General features: G+C 42.6%; 1 protein-coding gene across 22 annotated transcripts in view; it reads right to left on the minus strand.

The window, feature by feature from the left end:
- ENTREP2 (endosomal transmembrane epsin interactor 2) overlaps nt 1–13,009 on the minus strand; it is a 170,358-nt gene extending 157,349 nt beyond the window's left edge. For 20 of the 22 annotated variants that reach the window (XR_016470314.1, XR_016470313.1, XR_016470312.1 and 17 more), the window contains exon 1: nt 12,770–13,009. Coding sequence is in view for 1 of the 22 variants with exons in the window: in XM_090148758.1 (XP_090004884.1) it covers nt 12,770–13,009 (240 nt within the window). In the remaining 21 variants the exon portion in view is untranslated. Of the gene's footprint in view, nt 1–12,433; nt 12,603–12,769 lie in introns of those variants that run through there. The other 2 variants (XR_016470319.1, XR_016470320.1) reach the window with 1 other exon arrangement.
- Nucleotides 13,010–15,028: the final 2,019 nt, after the last annotated feature.

A 15,028-nucleotide genomic window follows, 5' to 3' on the forward strand; every position in this document is an offset into this window, starting at 1 on the left:
CAGTTCAGACTAAGGTAAAGGATAGCAGAACTATTTGTGGGTGCTAAAAAAAAAAGATTTGCTTTGCATCCACCAAGGATGAGTAAGAATAGAATAGAATAGAATAGAATAGAATAGAATAGAATAGAATAGAATAGAATAGAATAGAATAGAATAGAATAGAATAGAATAGAATAGAATAGAATAGAATAGAATAGAATAGAATAGAATAGAATAGAATAGAATAGAATAGAATAGAATAGAATAGAATAAATCAGAGGCTTGACTTGCAGCAAAGATATATGTTATTTACTAGGACATAAACAGATAACACGAGATTCATATTAGCACAGAAACAGGTAACCTATCACAACACTTGGCCAACAATCCACCAAGTTTTTTTCATTACAGAAATTTAGGAATATGTAAGTGAAACTTACAAGGAATGCTCTGGCTACAGATGGATCTCAAAGCAGACAGACTGGATGAGCTGTTAAGTCCCTCCTGGGTCTACATTTCCAAATACCAAAATACATCAGTGATCTTTTACTTATACAGAGAGTATGTTGATTTTATATTTGTAATATTAATTTCCTTTCAAAATTATGTTCTTCAAAAATGTTTGCATATTTATCAGACACTACTATTTATTAATGAGAGATTACACTTAGAAAACGTCGCCTGATTTTTCTCCAAGAATGCAGTTTATCTCTTCTTTAGTACAGTTTTGCTTATGCTCTTGAAGTGAATAGGCAGCAAGCAAGGTTTCATTGTACTCTCCATTTTCAGATACCACCCGGATTCAGCTTCGGATTTGTAGCTACCAACACCCCTTTCCTAAATCTTTCGTTGATGTCTTTTGTCAGTGTCTACAGTTAAAGTCTTCTGGGCTTCACAATTTCTTTATCAAGGAGAAACCTAGGTCTAGAAGTTAAAATGTGATTATCTCTAAAAATAGAAAGACTATTAAAGGGCCAGTTGGCATTTAAAAATGATGAAAGTCAATACTTTCTTTGGCATCAGCACTAGCTGGTGTTGCTAAGCTACTGCTGCTGCCCAGACAGTTACACACACCACCAGGTTAATTCATGCAGGCTGGAGGTCTGAAGACAGAAAAGGAGGGGAAAAAAAGAAATAAGAAAAAAGAAAAGCACTAACAATGCATTTTTATACCAGTAAAACTGAAATCTCACCATCTGAGCCTATGAAGGGCAATACAGCCTGTGCCCATGATTAAACAATATAGAAATGAGAAAAATAAGCAATGTAGTGTTCTTTTAAGAGTTGTTACTTAAACTTGCTCTGTTAATTCACATTTGTTTGCTTTTGCTGCAGTGTAATTATGTCAACATTTACTGCTATCTATCTCCATTTTTTCCCCACCTTTGATGAATTATTTAGACTTTTGTCAAATAAGTACTTCAATAAGAACAAGGAGATTCTGTGGACAAGCTGAGGCTAGCAACTGGAAAAAAATCGTGAAGAACTTTCTGGGCAATTAGATTAAAACCTATGAAAAGAGTGTATATTTATGTGCAATATATATTATTTATATGCAATCGCTGTTTAAAAACTGTCAGTTTCTGATGGCTTCTATGTTATTATACCAACAGCCATTGATCATACTTGTTATTTGTAGCTTCCAAATGTAAGCCTGCATTCACTCTTCATAGAGTCACCCAGCTAGCCCACATAGCACCATTATACTGCTTAACAAAGGAAGCTGTTTAATACTCAGAAAAGAGTGCCAAATACCTTAGGAATCACAAACATCTCCACTAAAGTGCTTGCTCTCTAGCTTTTATTCTTTTCTATTTAGAACTTTTTGTGTCCTTAAACTTAGAAGATTGTGTCACCTGAAAGTCATCCTTTTATCTCCGTTGATGAAAAAAAAGAGACACTTCTATTGGTAGAAAACAATTCTGACATCCTAATAATCAAATCCTTCTTGTGATTGCCCACTGTCAGCAGAAACATCATGGCCATAATGTTTTTTTGCCGTCACCATATAACTAAGCTAGAATCATTATTAAGATGAATCACAACTTCAATGTTTTCAGCGAAGTTTTTTTTTGCTGCTGGCTGTGGCATTGTGTGTTAAATATACAGCTGGTTGAAAAGCTATGCATGAAAAATATTTAATCACTGATTGCTATCAAGTAGTCAAGAATTATTGTGTAAAATTCTGTGGAGATTTTTCTTTGATCAACATTTTCAGTAAATGAGTTACATGATGAAAAAGAGCAACGGAGAGGATCAGAGGTCCACAGAAAACGACAGAGATTGCAGATGTTTAATTTATTGATAGAAAGAGACACTCAGTAGATGCCTTCAAATATATCAGAGGTCGCTGTGAAGTAGTAAAACATTTTCAAATTATCACTGAGAACTGGATAAGAAATAATAGTTTTCAGAACAGGCATGGATAAACAACTGCAAAAGATTATAAAAGAGACAGGTCAGAACATACCTGATCATAATTTGAGGCAGAGTAACAGACTAGATCAAAAGTCAACAATCAAAGGGAAAGATTCCAAAGATGATTTTGAATGGCATATGTATAGGCCAAGAGCTAGGATCACAGACAACCTGAGAACAGCAGCAGCACATTGCTCCTCACTTCTTAACACAGGAACTGAGAGCTGCTACCTTCACAGGCAGGAAAGTTGCTGCCAGAAAATGTAAGCTTTTGCTTAACTAAGAATAAGCATTTTCTACCTTCCAATAAACTGTTTTTTCCTGAAAAACTAAATTTGTAGAAAAAATACCATGAGCATTCCATTATTTTCTTAAAATATCAGCTGCCAGCTTACATAGTTCTATTTTGTTCTGACATCATGTCTTAGAAATTTCAACCACAAAAAAAGGCTGTGCAGGAACTATTTTTAAGTTTAAGAAGGTTACTTCTACATATTCATAATTCCAAAGGATTATAAACTGCAAAGCTATACATCTACTAATGCTACTATTATAATCCTAGATTTTGAATTATAATATTCCTTGCATTATCTGTTAATACTTTCCCTAAAGCCTTGCTGGGTCACTAAAGCAAAAACTGATCTCTGGGTCACTGAAGGAAATCATTTCACTGTCTCTTTAACATCTTAAAAAAGACACAGACATGTTAGATCAAAAAGTTTTCGGGTCTTAGAGGCAAAGACGGTCAAGAACTCATCGCTATTACGATTATTACAGCTCCCTCATCACATTTGTACAACCTTGTTAGCCAACGGTACAGACTATTTATAGCTTACTAAAATAACAGATCATCACTTGTCAGATGTTGAAACACAGAAGGAACAGACAGCACATTTCTTAGAAAGTACTTTTGGGCCTGAGGAGGTGTGAAGCCCGTCTGAGAACACACTGTTAGCTTACCCTCATCTTCCCACTCCTGAGGCACTTCAAATGGCAGCTGGGGGAGCAAACATTCCTCCCAGGTAAGTAATAGCAGTCTTCTTTAGCAGACAGCAACAACACTGATTTTTGTACTACAAATATATTGGATTGCTTTGTGCTGAACTTATGAAAAGGCTGATGCCTGCTGCTGAGAAATCCAGTAACTTGACGCAACCATAACTTCAGTTTCTAAAACAGCTTCATGAGTTACCTTTTTTTATGCTAGAGACTCCACTTTTCTAATACACAAGCCTACTTTTTGCTTTTGCAGCTTATTGCTTGGTAATTTAATTAGAACAGAAGAGAGTCTTTTTTTCCAAGAGAAATTAGTGGTTCACTTTCTATCTTCTTCAGGCTGACCTCAATCAAAAACAAACAAACAGACCAACCCCTATTTTTACATCATCCAGGACATCATTATAGGTATTTATACCAACCTCTCATTTCCACAAGTATCTACTGATTTACATAATCAGTGCATCACTGTTAAGCTGCAGGCTCCTTATGGACATTTAACAAATATAATTACAATGACAGCTGAATTTTCTGCTTCCGGAAAGCAGAACAGTTCACAAAGCATCATTAAGTATAACATTTTTATATCCTGTTCACCTTTAGCACTCTCTGTGGCGTATGTTAGGCAGAACTTCACATCCATCTGCTCTGTTTCTTACTGTACAACTGCCTATAAGGAAAAAGTCTCCGGCTAACATACAAAATCCCTCCGGTTGCTCTGAAATAATTCAAAGAAAGTAAGATGCTTGATTGAAGATCTGCTTTTTAACAAGTAGGACTGACTTTTGCAGCAAGCAGTACCTTTGTGAGATTGCTGTTTGCATTTTTCACCACTTTCATTGGATGTCTGCTTGCTTGAAGAATTAACTTACCATCAGAACAACAGACATGGGTCACAGCTTCAGCTTCATCCAAAATACACACTCCTAACATTGTTTCAGTCCACATTCTTAAAATGAAGCTCTTACACTAAGGGCAAAGGAGGTGTATCTTCGACATTGTGTAATTAACATGCTGAATGAAGGAAGATACTAAAAGTATTTCCAGATCTCCCCGAATTAGGGAAATATAATTCTGGTTCAAATTTCTTAACAGACTCATTTTTCAGAATCTGGTCCATTACTGCAATTTAATATAGAATTCAATTGGGCATCAGATTATTTTTTTGATTACAGCAGGGTAGGTGCAAAAAATGTACTGTGTATGGACTCTCATACAGTTCCTAAGCATACCTAATGATAAGCAAACAAAATGAATAAATAACAATCCAAGTCATACTTGTTTTCCAGAGCCATGTAGCCTTAGTTAGATGAGAAAAATCTCATACTTCATGGACCTAACTTGTTTCACCCACAGTATATATATCATAACAGCTATGAATGGGGAAAGAAATACTCAAGGCACCAAAAAAAAAAAAAAAAACAACAACAAAAACCCACCACTCCCCAACAAAACATTGTCACCTGCGGAAACACTGATGATTGAAAAGTGACTGCCACTCTCAGACTGACTTCTGTTTTGCCCATTACTTCTTACCTTACCTGATTTTCACAATCAGTTAATTAACCAGACAATGCAAGATAATTACCTGTGTATTTTTGGAACCAAAACAGCTGATCTGGAAAAATGTCAAATTAACCCCAAATAATTCATACCGTAAGGGAAGCTTTTAAACTGTCAGCACACAATTGGGAACTGTCAAGTGGAAGGACATGTGCAGTGTGTCTACTGCTGAATACTGGTTCCATAAGCAAAAATGTACTGCTTCTGAGGAAGGTTCAATGTCAGAAATGGAAAATGTTTTTTCTCCCTCGTACTTTCCTTCCAATTGCTTTGGATTCACAAACCAACAAAGGATATGACTGAACATTTTAGACATCTGTCATCAAGAACTGATGGGTGTTGTCACCATCAACTTCTTTTCCTAATGGCTGGATTGATATTTTTGCTGTCAGACACTTTCTTCACAATAAGTTAGATTAAGGAAGATAAGCACATAGTGCTGGTTAAGGAAGATGAGCACATGGTCTCTGGGAGACTTCAAAATGCCATTCTGATGTTGGTTTTACTTACCATCTGTACAACCTTTTACTGTTTGTACTGTCATTATTGCTTTTCTGGTAAAGGTTCCTTTCCATTCAAAGGATACATGCTATGTACTAACAGAAATTATTCTGTCAAATCACAGCGGGAGTTTTTTAAAAGCTGAAAGGGAAAACTGCATTGACTATTTATACTACTAAGAACATATTTACTGAATAAACACAAACTTCAGAAATAGATGCTAATGCTTTAGTATGGTTGCTAGTTATTTCCTACAGTAATGGCATTTCACAGGAGCCTGGAATACTGTCAGATGATGGATCCTTCATGAGGAAGGGGAAAAAATATTAAGGAGAGGAAAGGAAGTAATCTTTAAATGACTTCCTACATTCTGTCACCCCAGATTAAACTCTGTTATACAAATTATAAGAAGGCAAGTGATACATTTTTTGGGAGCTCTCCAAAAGGCTAACATCTCTTTTTCTAGCAGAACAAACAAGGAGGGATTGGGTATATGAAGGACTCAGGCCTGTACATTAAATCTGGCTCCTATATCCCATAGCAACAGCACTAATGTCCTTCTGAAAGGACAACTGTTGCCAATATAATTTCTACCTTCATGCATAATAGGCAACATAGAAAAGATGTTTGAACCGCTCTGCACAGCGTTACAAAGGAAAGGAAGGCACCAGCCATCCCAGCTGCCCTCCCCACGCGCACAGCACGCTATGGTGGCAGTGTCACAGACAGGTCACACCTACATGATGCAGCTCTCACAGATTCCTGTGTGTGTCGACACAGGCATGATGTGGACATGTTTTATACACACTTGTTATTTTATACACACTTGCTTCATTTTTATTTGCTTTCTGGCTTGCTTGTCCTGTTTTTAAAATGCAGCCAAATATTTGTGGCTAAAACTCTGACAAATAATCTTTTTTGAAACACCTTTTTGCTCTCTACCTGTAATGAAAGTGTATTTTTGCATGAAGGTCTATCCATTAAAAAGTGCTGTAAAACCAAAAATTCAAATCTGACACATCTTGAGTTAACATGGCTCTGTTAGAAAGTAACTGTAAAGGCAGAGGAGAAAGGCATCCTCTTTGACTTAAGAGAGGCTGATTTTTTCCTCATTCTTATCGTTTATAAGAGACAAAACAACCTTCCAGAGACAGAATGAGCACTCAGCTGCCAACATTTCTGTACAGGAGGAATCTGCCACTTTTCACCCAGGATCCCATACTTTCATTCGGACTTCTCAAAATCTGTTTTTGACTCAAAGATCACACACATCAAAACTGAAGTGCTAAAACAGAACCCCACTGCAGGGAAAAGTGCGAGGCACAAAGGCAGTGGCATCAGCACCACGTGGGGCTGTGCAGCACACACTCAGCTCCCTTCACACTGACACAACCACGGGACTTGAGCCTTTGCCTCCTTCACCTCTCACGTTCCAAAAGCACCACGTTCCTAGCTCCATGGAAATGCCGCGACATTTCATTTTTATTATCTCATTTTTCACAAATTTTCAAAAGGCTTTGAAATTACCTCTTGGAAAAGTAACAATTGTTGGAACCACAGTAACTTTCAATACTTAATAAAACCAGTGTTTCTTTCTTTCTACCAGTGTTATTTTCAGAACAGCAGAGCAAGCCGTGTGCTGGCCAGGTGTTCACAGCTCCAGTGTACAGGGCACGGCTTAGGAAGCTCTGATGATTTTTACAGTCAGAAACTGAACACATCCTATTTTAGTAGTGTTCATCAACAAATGCTTTTATTGCTACAACAGAAGAAAAGCATTCAGTTTACTTTTCTCCTAGAGCTACAATCAGTGGAATGCATGATAGAGAGATAATTACCTGCTTTTATTATTGATAAGTTACACTGTCCATTAGTTCCTTATTATGAATGCTGAAGTAGTACTTCTGGTTTTGATTTTTTTTTAACTAGAAAGCAGCCTTGCTTTTTCTAGTATCTAACTACATCTTTTTTAAAGGCTGCATTCCCCAATTTTCACCTAAGTAAAATCAAGCTGCTTCTTTGAAGAGTGAATGTAAAAGTGACATTGAAGTTACATGTTCATTACCCCTCAGCATCTCTAGATGAAATGCATTCAGCTCAGAAGCTCCTGTTCTTATCTCGCCAACAATGAAGGCTTATCTGAAGCCCTCACACTAAGCCATGCTCTTTTCTGCTACAAACGGCAGCAAAAAAAAAATAAAAATCTCCTAAGTAAATTATGTCCTCACATTAATGTAATTCTGCTGACACGGGCTCCTGATAGGTGACCGGATTACCAGAACCGTACAATAAGGATATTACTTGCTTGTTCTGCAAAACATATTACTCACAATGATGGCATTTAGAAAAGATGAAAGTTCATATTCAAAACTGAAGGCAAGCTTGCAAAGTCACCTACTTGCATTAACTTGTATAAACCAGACACGCTGTCTATGTAAGTTTAAGCTTGTAACACAGTTCCAACTGTTGTTCTGCTCATGGACTGGGTCAGCACAGACACCAAGTCAAAACAGTGAGTTTATCTTTACTTACATTTTAAGCAACAAAATAATACCGCAGCAAGAATGAAACAAAACAAGGTGAAATGACACAGCAAGAATAAAACAGAACATGGTAATGCACCTAATTATTCCTATAATAGAAGAGTAACTGTGGTGATTACGAAAGACGCATCATCAATTGCCCAGCTACTGCACCACCATTCAGATCCACACTCACAGAGAAGCTCCTATGCAATGTGTCCATCCACAGGTGAGCTCCAACTTCGCTGCAAGCGGGTCCAGCTTTTATACTGCTGGAATAAATAAGTTTACATAACTTCAAGGGTGGAGACATCTGGTTTCATTCTCCTTTTTGGATTCCACCTGAAGCCTGGCCAGGACTCAAGGAGGAACGAAGGAAGTTTGTGTATTAGGCCTTGATACCCTGTTCTATACAAGGAAAGGTTAATAACATTCTTGTAATGTTTGATCCAAAATAACCTCTTGCTAATGAGCTATTCCATCCAAGATACCTATTTTGCTAATGGTCATACTTACTCTGCTAACCATCAGATACTGATGCTATATAACGCATGGTTGTGAGGTTGATCTTGAGGTCCACTCTGGATTGAGGTGTACTGTTCAGGCCTCACTAGTTCAGCTACCCATGTTTCAATCAAGCTGCTGTAAAGACCAGAACTCCACAAGTTACCATGCAGTTTGTCTCCTCTCAGCCAAAAAAACAAAAACAAAACAACAAAAAAATCAATCTATCCTTAGAAGCACTTACACTGAAGAAGTTTCTCATTTTTTCTGCATACAACAATAAAAAACAAGCATGTATTTGTTAGAGTACTGTAAAATTATTCCTTTTCAAAATAATCGCAGTCTGTCTAACAACATCTCAGTACAAGTGGTTGTGTACTAATCAGAAGTGTTTCTAACTTACTGCCACTTAGTTCTGCAACTCATAACCCCACCCAAAGAAGAGACAGGCAGACCACTGTTTGCATGCAAATACCATTTGCACACTCAGAACAGGTTGAACCCTTTGTTGCGTGGTATTCTAATCTCAACAACTTCAGAGTTTTTGCTTGTTTGTTTTTAAGAAGTGTACCATTTTTGCACAGAGTTCATTTTGAAAAATGGGAGTTAAGGGAAGGAGAAATGAGGAGGAGGAGAAAAAAACCCTTCCACAATACCGCTATATTGGAGAGCCGCATGCAAACTGCGACTGCAAAAATGTCTACGATACAGTTTAAAATAGAAGAGCTCGGGGTGGAAAATGTATACCAACAGATTACATACACAAATGGCCAATGACAGCTATCAGAAAAGCTTCAAGCGTATCGCTAACGTTACCTTTGAGGAATTACTCTGTGTTTTTCTAAGTACTGTAAAATAAATTCACGATAATTCTACAGTCATCAGAAGACACACTTTCTATAGCACATACTACCTACTGGTTTCATTTATTACTATCCAAACACACACCCCCATTAAAGCAGCATTAATGCAGGAGACGTATTCACCACAGTAAGCCTTCCCCAAAGCTGCTTTAGGACATGGGAGTTATAGTTTCATGCAACCACTACACAGTCTGTAAGTGTTCCTACTAACCAAGAACATCCACATGCATAACACGAGTGCTGTAGCGAAGATCACCCTGCGTACCAAGTGCCAGATGGTAAGCACACAGCAGGGCAGCCGTACATCTGCTGGAAATTCACCACAAGTGTACTTTGAGGAAAAACTCCTGACTGCTCTTAGTTACCGGGCTGTGGTTAGCAGTACACAAATGCCTTGGATCACGTAACCTCAGTTCTCCCAGATGAAACTAAATTGAAAGGCAGGCTAGGTGTTAATTGGCTCTCAGGCTGTAGCACCACTTTAGAGATACTCAGAAGCAACACCCCCTCCCAGCTGGCTCCTTCACCCTGAAGATCCACGCTGCAGCACTGAGGCAGGTGCAGCCAGCACACTGAAGTACCAGGAATCCCTTCTATCAGGCAGTATTGAGGAGGGAGTGCATGTCCTCCAGCCAACAGAGTTTTCAGACTGACTTCACAGGTCCTAGCTGAACTAACTAGGAGTAAATGGAACACTGCAGTTTTGTTTGCAAAGGAAATGGCTCTTAAGAGAGCATCCACACTATACACATTTTGTACAGGCAGCTAATTCAGACACACTACAGTTTGGTACTGAGGCTTAATGCCTACAGCAATCAGACTGCATCTCCTAAGCTCTTATAGCACATCTTTTAGTCTCATTTTATCCCCAGTAAAACAGTATGCTCTTAGAATGATCCACAATGGAAAGACTGAGTGGGAGCATGCACGTGAACTGGAGCACTGACACACCCCTACAAACCACCAACAGCGATGAGAAATCACACTGGGGAGAGGACTATGTTTCAAACAACATCACTACACACTTTTAAAGGAATTACAAACATACTGTTGTTAGAAATCCATGTTGTGGCCTTTGGCTATAGGAGACTGATTCTGTGACTTGAGGGGACTTACTCTGGGGTCAGTTTTAATCTTAAGAAATTGCTTGCACAGAAGTGGTGATGCTTTCAATGTGTAAATAGTTTGGTTATAAATTCCCTAGCACAGTCACGTTTGCAGGCTATTCCTCCAAAGCAGTATGGCTATTCCTGTGGAACAGAGGGAACGTAAGGGTATATTCTGCTTCCAGGAGAGGACTTTTATACAAATAAACCTCCGCAATTGTTATACATTGTTTCAGGGAGCCCCATGATCTTTTCTGTCCTTTGATTCCAAAAAGCACAGGAATTAGTAGAAAAATTAACCAAGGAAGAATAGCCAATTAAGCATGATAATTCACAACTCGTTCCTTCAACACACTGCAGCATACAACTAAAACAGAGGTGTGGTAAGTTCAACAGCTGCTAATGAACGGATTATTGACCTTGGAAATTCCCACTTCAACTAAGCTACTTTGCTGCTCCAAAGTCTGGCAGCACTCTGTGCTGCTCCACACAGGCAGCCCTAAGTTCCAGGGCAGGACCTGTTGTGGCTTCAGCAGATGCTCATACATTTCCAGGGTAAAACAATAACTGGAAAGGACAACCAGAGTTGACTAAGCCCTTAAAAGGCTTTTAGAATAAGGTTTGCTAAAGGCTAAGACCCTGAAAGTTTTTTAGGACTTAGTATACCATAGTATAAAAAAGCGCTTTATTTCTACAGTGCTTGATTTCTACAGTACAGTGCAATAAAAGCACTTTTTATTTACCTTATTTCTCAAGACTGAGAGAAAAGTGCTTAGGAGAAAAGCATGTTTCTTCTTATTCTTTGATAATTTATTCTATAAGGTAGAATTTTACACTTATTCTTTGATAATTTATTCTATAAGGTAGAATTTTACATTAAAAAGTAAGCCTTTAATTTGGAAAAGAAAGTATACCCGCCCCATTCTAACAGTGTAAGAGAATAAGGAAGGAAGGTTTTCCAGTGAACTATCTTGCAATCTCTCCTCTTACTTTACATGGCTTCTACCAGTTCACAACACGTGTCCGTAAATCACGTCTTTCTTCTCCATTACCTACGCTAAGCAAGTAGCAATCAAGAAATCAAATCAAAAAGCACACCTCTCTGTGGTGTACAGAGAGAGGAAAGTAGAAGGCATCAAAAAAGCCAGAAGAGAAATGGCGTATCTTCCAGCATATTGATAACCCCCAAAAGCCTCACACACATTATGGGGATCAAGGGGAAAAAGGCATCAGTGGGAGGGCTGTGCTTGCTGGAACGCACAGTCAGCTGCACACACTGTGGTTTGCTCTGTCGAGATAAGGAACCAGATCTGCCTCAGTGGCGTTGTTTTATAAGCACATTAATAAGCGAGCAGTCAGATTCCCCATTTAAAATTCACACCTCACCACGACAAATGCTGGCATTCCAGCTCGCGGGGCTTACAGCTCAAAGGACGTGGTTATGACAAAACCCAGGCTACTCTCATGAACCGATGTTTCCTCTCAAGATTACAGAACATCCTGGAGAAATCAAGAGAAGTATCCCAACAACGCCTGCAAACCGCCCTCCTGCTCTGTAGGACTGGGTTAGTTACCGAGCGACGTGCCGCACGCAAACAGGTGGTTCCGAACCCGCACCATTCCCGCAGCGGTTCCGGTCCCTAACCAGCACTTTGGGCACGGAAAGCTCTCCGGGCCGCCGCGATAACGAGCAGCCCGTAACGGGGCATGACACCGCACGAGGTCCATCCTCACCACCAGCGCACGCACCCGCCGCTCCCAGCGCCCTCGGGATCCGCCGCTTCTCCGAGCGCCGCTCGGGCAGAACTTTCACGGCGCCCCGCACGGGCAGCGCTGCGCCGGCCGGGCTGAGGGGACGCGAGCGGAGAAGCGCACCGGGATTTATCACCGACGTTTAACTCAGGCTAACCGGACGCTACCGGAGCCCAGCCGGCAGGCCGTGCCCGCAGCCCGCGCGGCGCTGCCCGTTCCCGCTGCTCACCGCACTCAGCTCATCGCCTTCGGCTCCTCAGGGCCGGCACCGAGACCCCCGGGCGCGGCAGCCGCGTACGCGGCGCGATTCGCGTCCGAACTTCCGCACGGCGCTGCTTCCGCGGCGGGGCGGCGGCCCTCACGCGGCTCGGAAGGGAGCCCCGCACCTGGCCGCGCCGTGCCCGGCCCCGCTCCCGCCCGCAGCGCTGAGGCGGCGCCGCGGCACGCGCCCGCAGTGACCGTTAGTGCCGTTTAACGGCCGCGGGGCGCGTGCCGCCGACCCCCCCCAACCCGACCCAACCCGACACCCGCCCCGACCCCAACCCGCCCCGCGCCCCCCGCTCACCGAGAAGCCGGCCCAGAAGGGACACGAGTGGCGGACGCGGGCCGAGGTGGTGAGCGCCAGAGCGGCGAAGCTGACGGCCACGATGAGGCAGCCCAGCAGCATCTGCGTGACCCCCAGCGCCAGCATGGCCCGCGAGCGGGCGCGGTGCTCGCGCAGGCGGGACAGGCTGCGAGACAGCGCCGCGGGGCTCAGAGAGCGCGCCCCGCCGGGGGGCCGCGCCGCCACAGCGCCCGGCGGCATCCTCCGGCGGGGCCTCCCGACCGCCCCCCCGCCCCGCGGGCAGCCGACGGCCGCGCCTCATGGAGCAGGCGCTGCCCGGGCGGCCCGCGCGGCTGCGGCCGGCGGGTGGGGATGGACGGGCGGGCACGGCGCCGCCGCCGCCGCCTCCTCCTCTCCCGGCGGCAGAGCGGGGGCGGCACCGGAGAGCGAGACGCACGCCTGGGGAGCCGGAGCCGCGCTCTCCGGCCCGCGCCCCTCCCGCGGAGGGAGGCGGGCGGGCGGCGAAGGGGGAGGGCGGCTGGCGGCCAATGGCGGGGCGCGCTGAGGAGGGAGCGGCGGCGGCGCGAGGCCCGGCCCTGAGGCGCTCCGGCCGGCACGGAGGCCCCGCGGCGGTGCGGGTAGCGCCTGGAGCGCGCTCGGGGGGGTTCTGCGGCGGGGAGAGCCTATGGGTAACCTCGTGTCAGCCAGCGTAGGCCCGGTCCTGAAATCTGGGCACGATCGTCGCCCTGTGTAGCACCACAATGGAGGTGGTCCAACACCGCTGTAGCACCAGACGCGGGTCAGAGCGGTGTAGCCGGGATCGGGCGCTCTGCGGGAACGGCATTGAGGCTTTCATCTTCTTTCACCGGCTCCTTGTTTTTTCGAGAGCTCTTCTTTGTAGACGGTATTTTGGTTCCTCAGGAGGCAAAGGGGAAGCGTGCCTTGAGGAGAGCTCCACGAGGTTAAGTCCCCTCTTTTATCATACTTAATGCAGTCAAATATGTTGCTGCAACAGCAAGCAAAATAAAAGAAGGAGGGAAGAAACTTGTTCTTCTTGAGTTAAATCAGCATGTGTACAACAAAACCAGCAAGGAAAGCACTGACGGTGGTGCCTCTCCCAACATGGCTGGATGCAGCCCCAGCACACGTGCAAGTAATATTTAACCAGTCCCAAAAAGCTCTCCATGCTGAAGACAGCTGTTTTGTTAAAGAAAATCTAATGCAGAACACTACCAACTTAGCATGGATGTAGAAGAGTTAGCTTAGAGTGCCTGAGTTGCTCGTATGGGATATGAGCCAAATCAAAGTTGATTAAAGCAAAATACACAGCTCTTGGCCTACGTTTCTGCACCAGTTGTCATTCCTGATGCGGTTGCTGACTTTCAGGTGGGAGTGCTACATCACACCTGAAAGTTGAGGTGGGACAGCAAGATGAAGAGAAACGGAGAGGGGAAAACTGAAACTGACATAAAATCAGAGGGGGAAAAAAAAACAACACAATAATTAAAGCTCTCTGCTATCCAAAGCTGAAAAGTTACTCCAAAAGACACATTTCAAAGTATAGGAAGACTCTTCTATTATGCCAGAGCGAAAGAGACTAGCAGAGAAAAACCAACCAACCAAAACAGAACTTGTGCAGTGATCGTGATTAAACAGTTCATTCCCCAGACCAGAAATGTTTAAACCTATTTAACAGCAGGATACTTAGAAACTTATAAATGCATTTCATACTCTGGCTTCGCATCTTGTTCATTTCATCTCTCTGAATGTTCAGGTGTAACTAGATATTGCGCAAGGTGCAACTTAGCTCTAGATATATAGTTCTTGGACTTTTGGAGGATCTCTGTTATGACATCTGTTTAAAAATGATACAAGAGCAGTTTGAGAACCGTTACCATCTCCAGCTTTAAATGATGTCGTTTTGCTGAAGAGGCCTTTTAAAATACTTTCATACATATTTTTCATTGCCATATCATTGATTCTAACAAAGTGGGGTGCAGTACTGAAATTCCTTCCAGAACTACAGTAACAAAAGATTTGTGGTAGCCACGTTTACATTTGAACACTGTAATACATTCATTCTGAATTGAAAAAAACAATCCTGAAGGCAGCCAGGAGGGCGCTACATATCTGGCTGATTAAAATACATCAGAACTCTGCAGCCAGCATGAAAATGATTTCATTTCTACAGTAACTGTCTCATTATTGTCAGTCTTTACCAGCTCCCAGCCAGTTCAGAAAGCAGCTTCAAGTCTCACACTAGGAGCTATAATGTTGCAT

Source organism: Phasianus colchicus, chromosome 12 (genome assembly GCF_987193195.1).
Source record: "Phasianus colchicus chromosome 12, bPhaCol1.hap1.1, whole genome shotgun sequence".
In the NCBI taxonomy this organism is placed as follows: Eukaryota; Metazoa; Chordata; class Aves; order Galliformes; family Phasianidae; genus Phasianus; species Phasianus colchicus.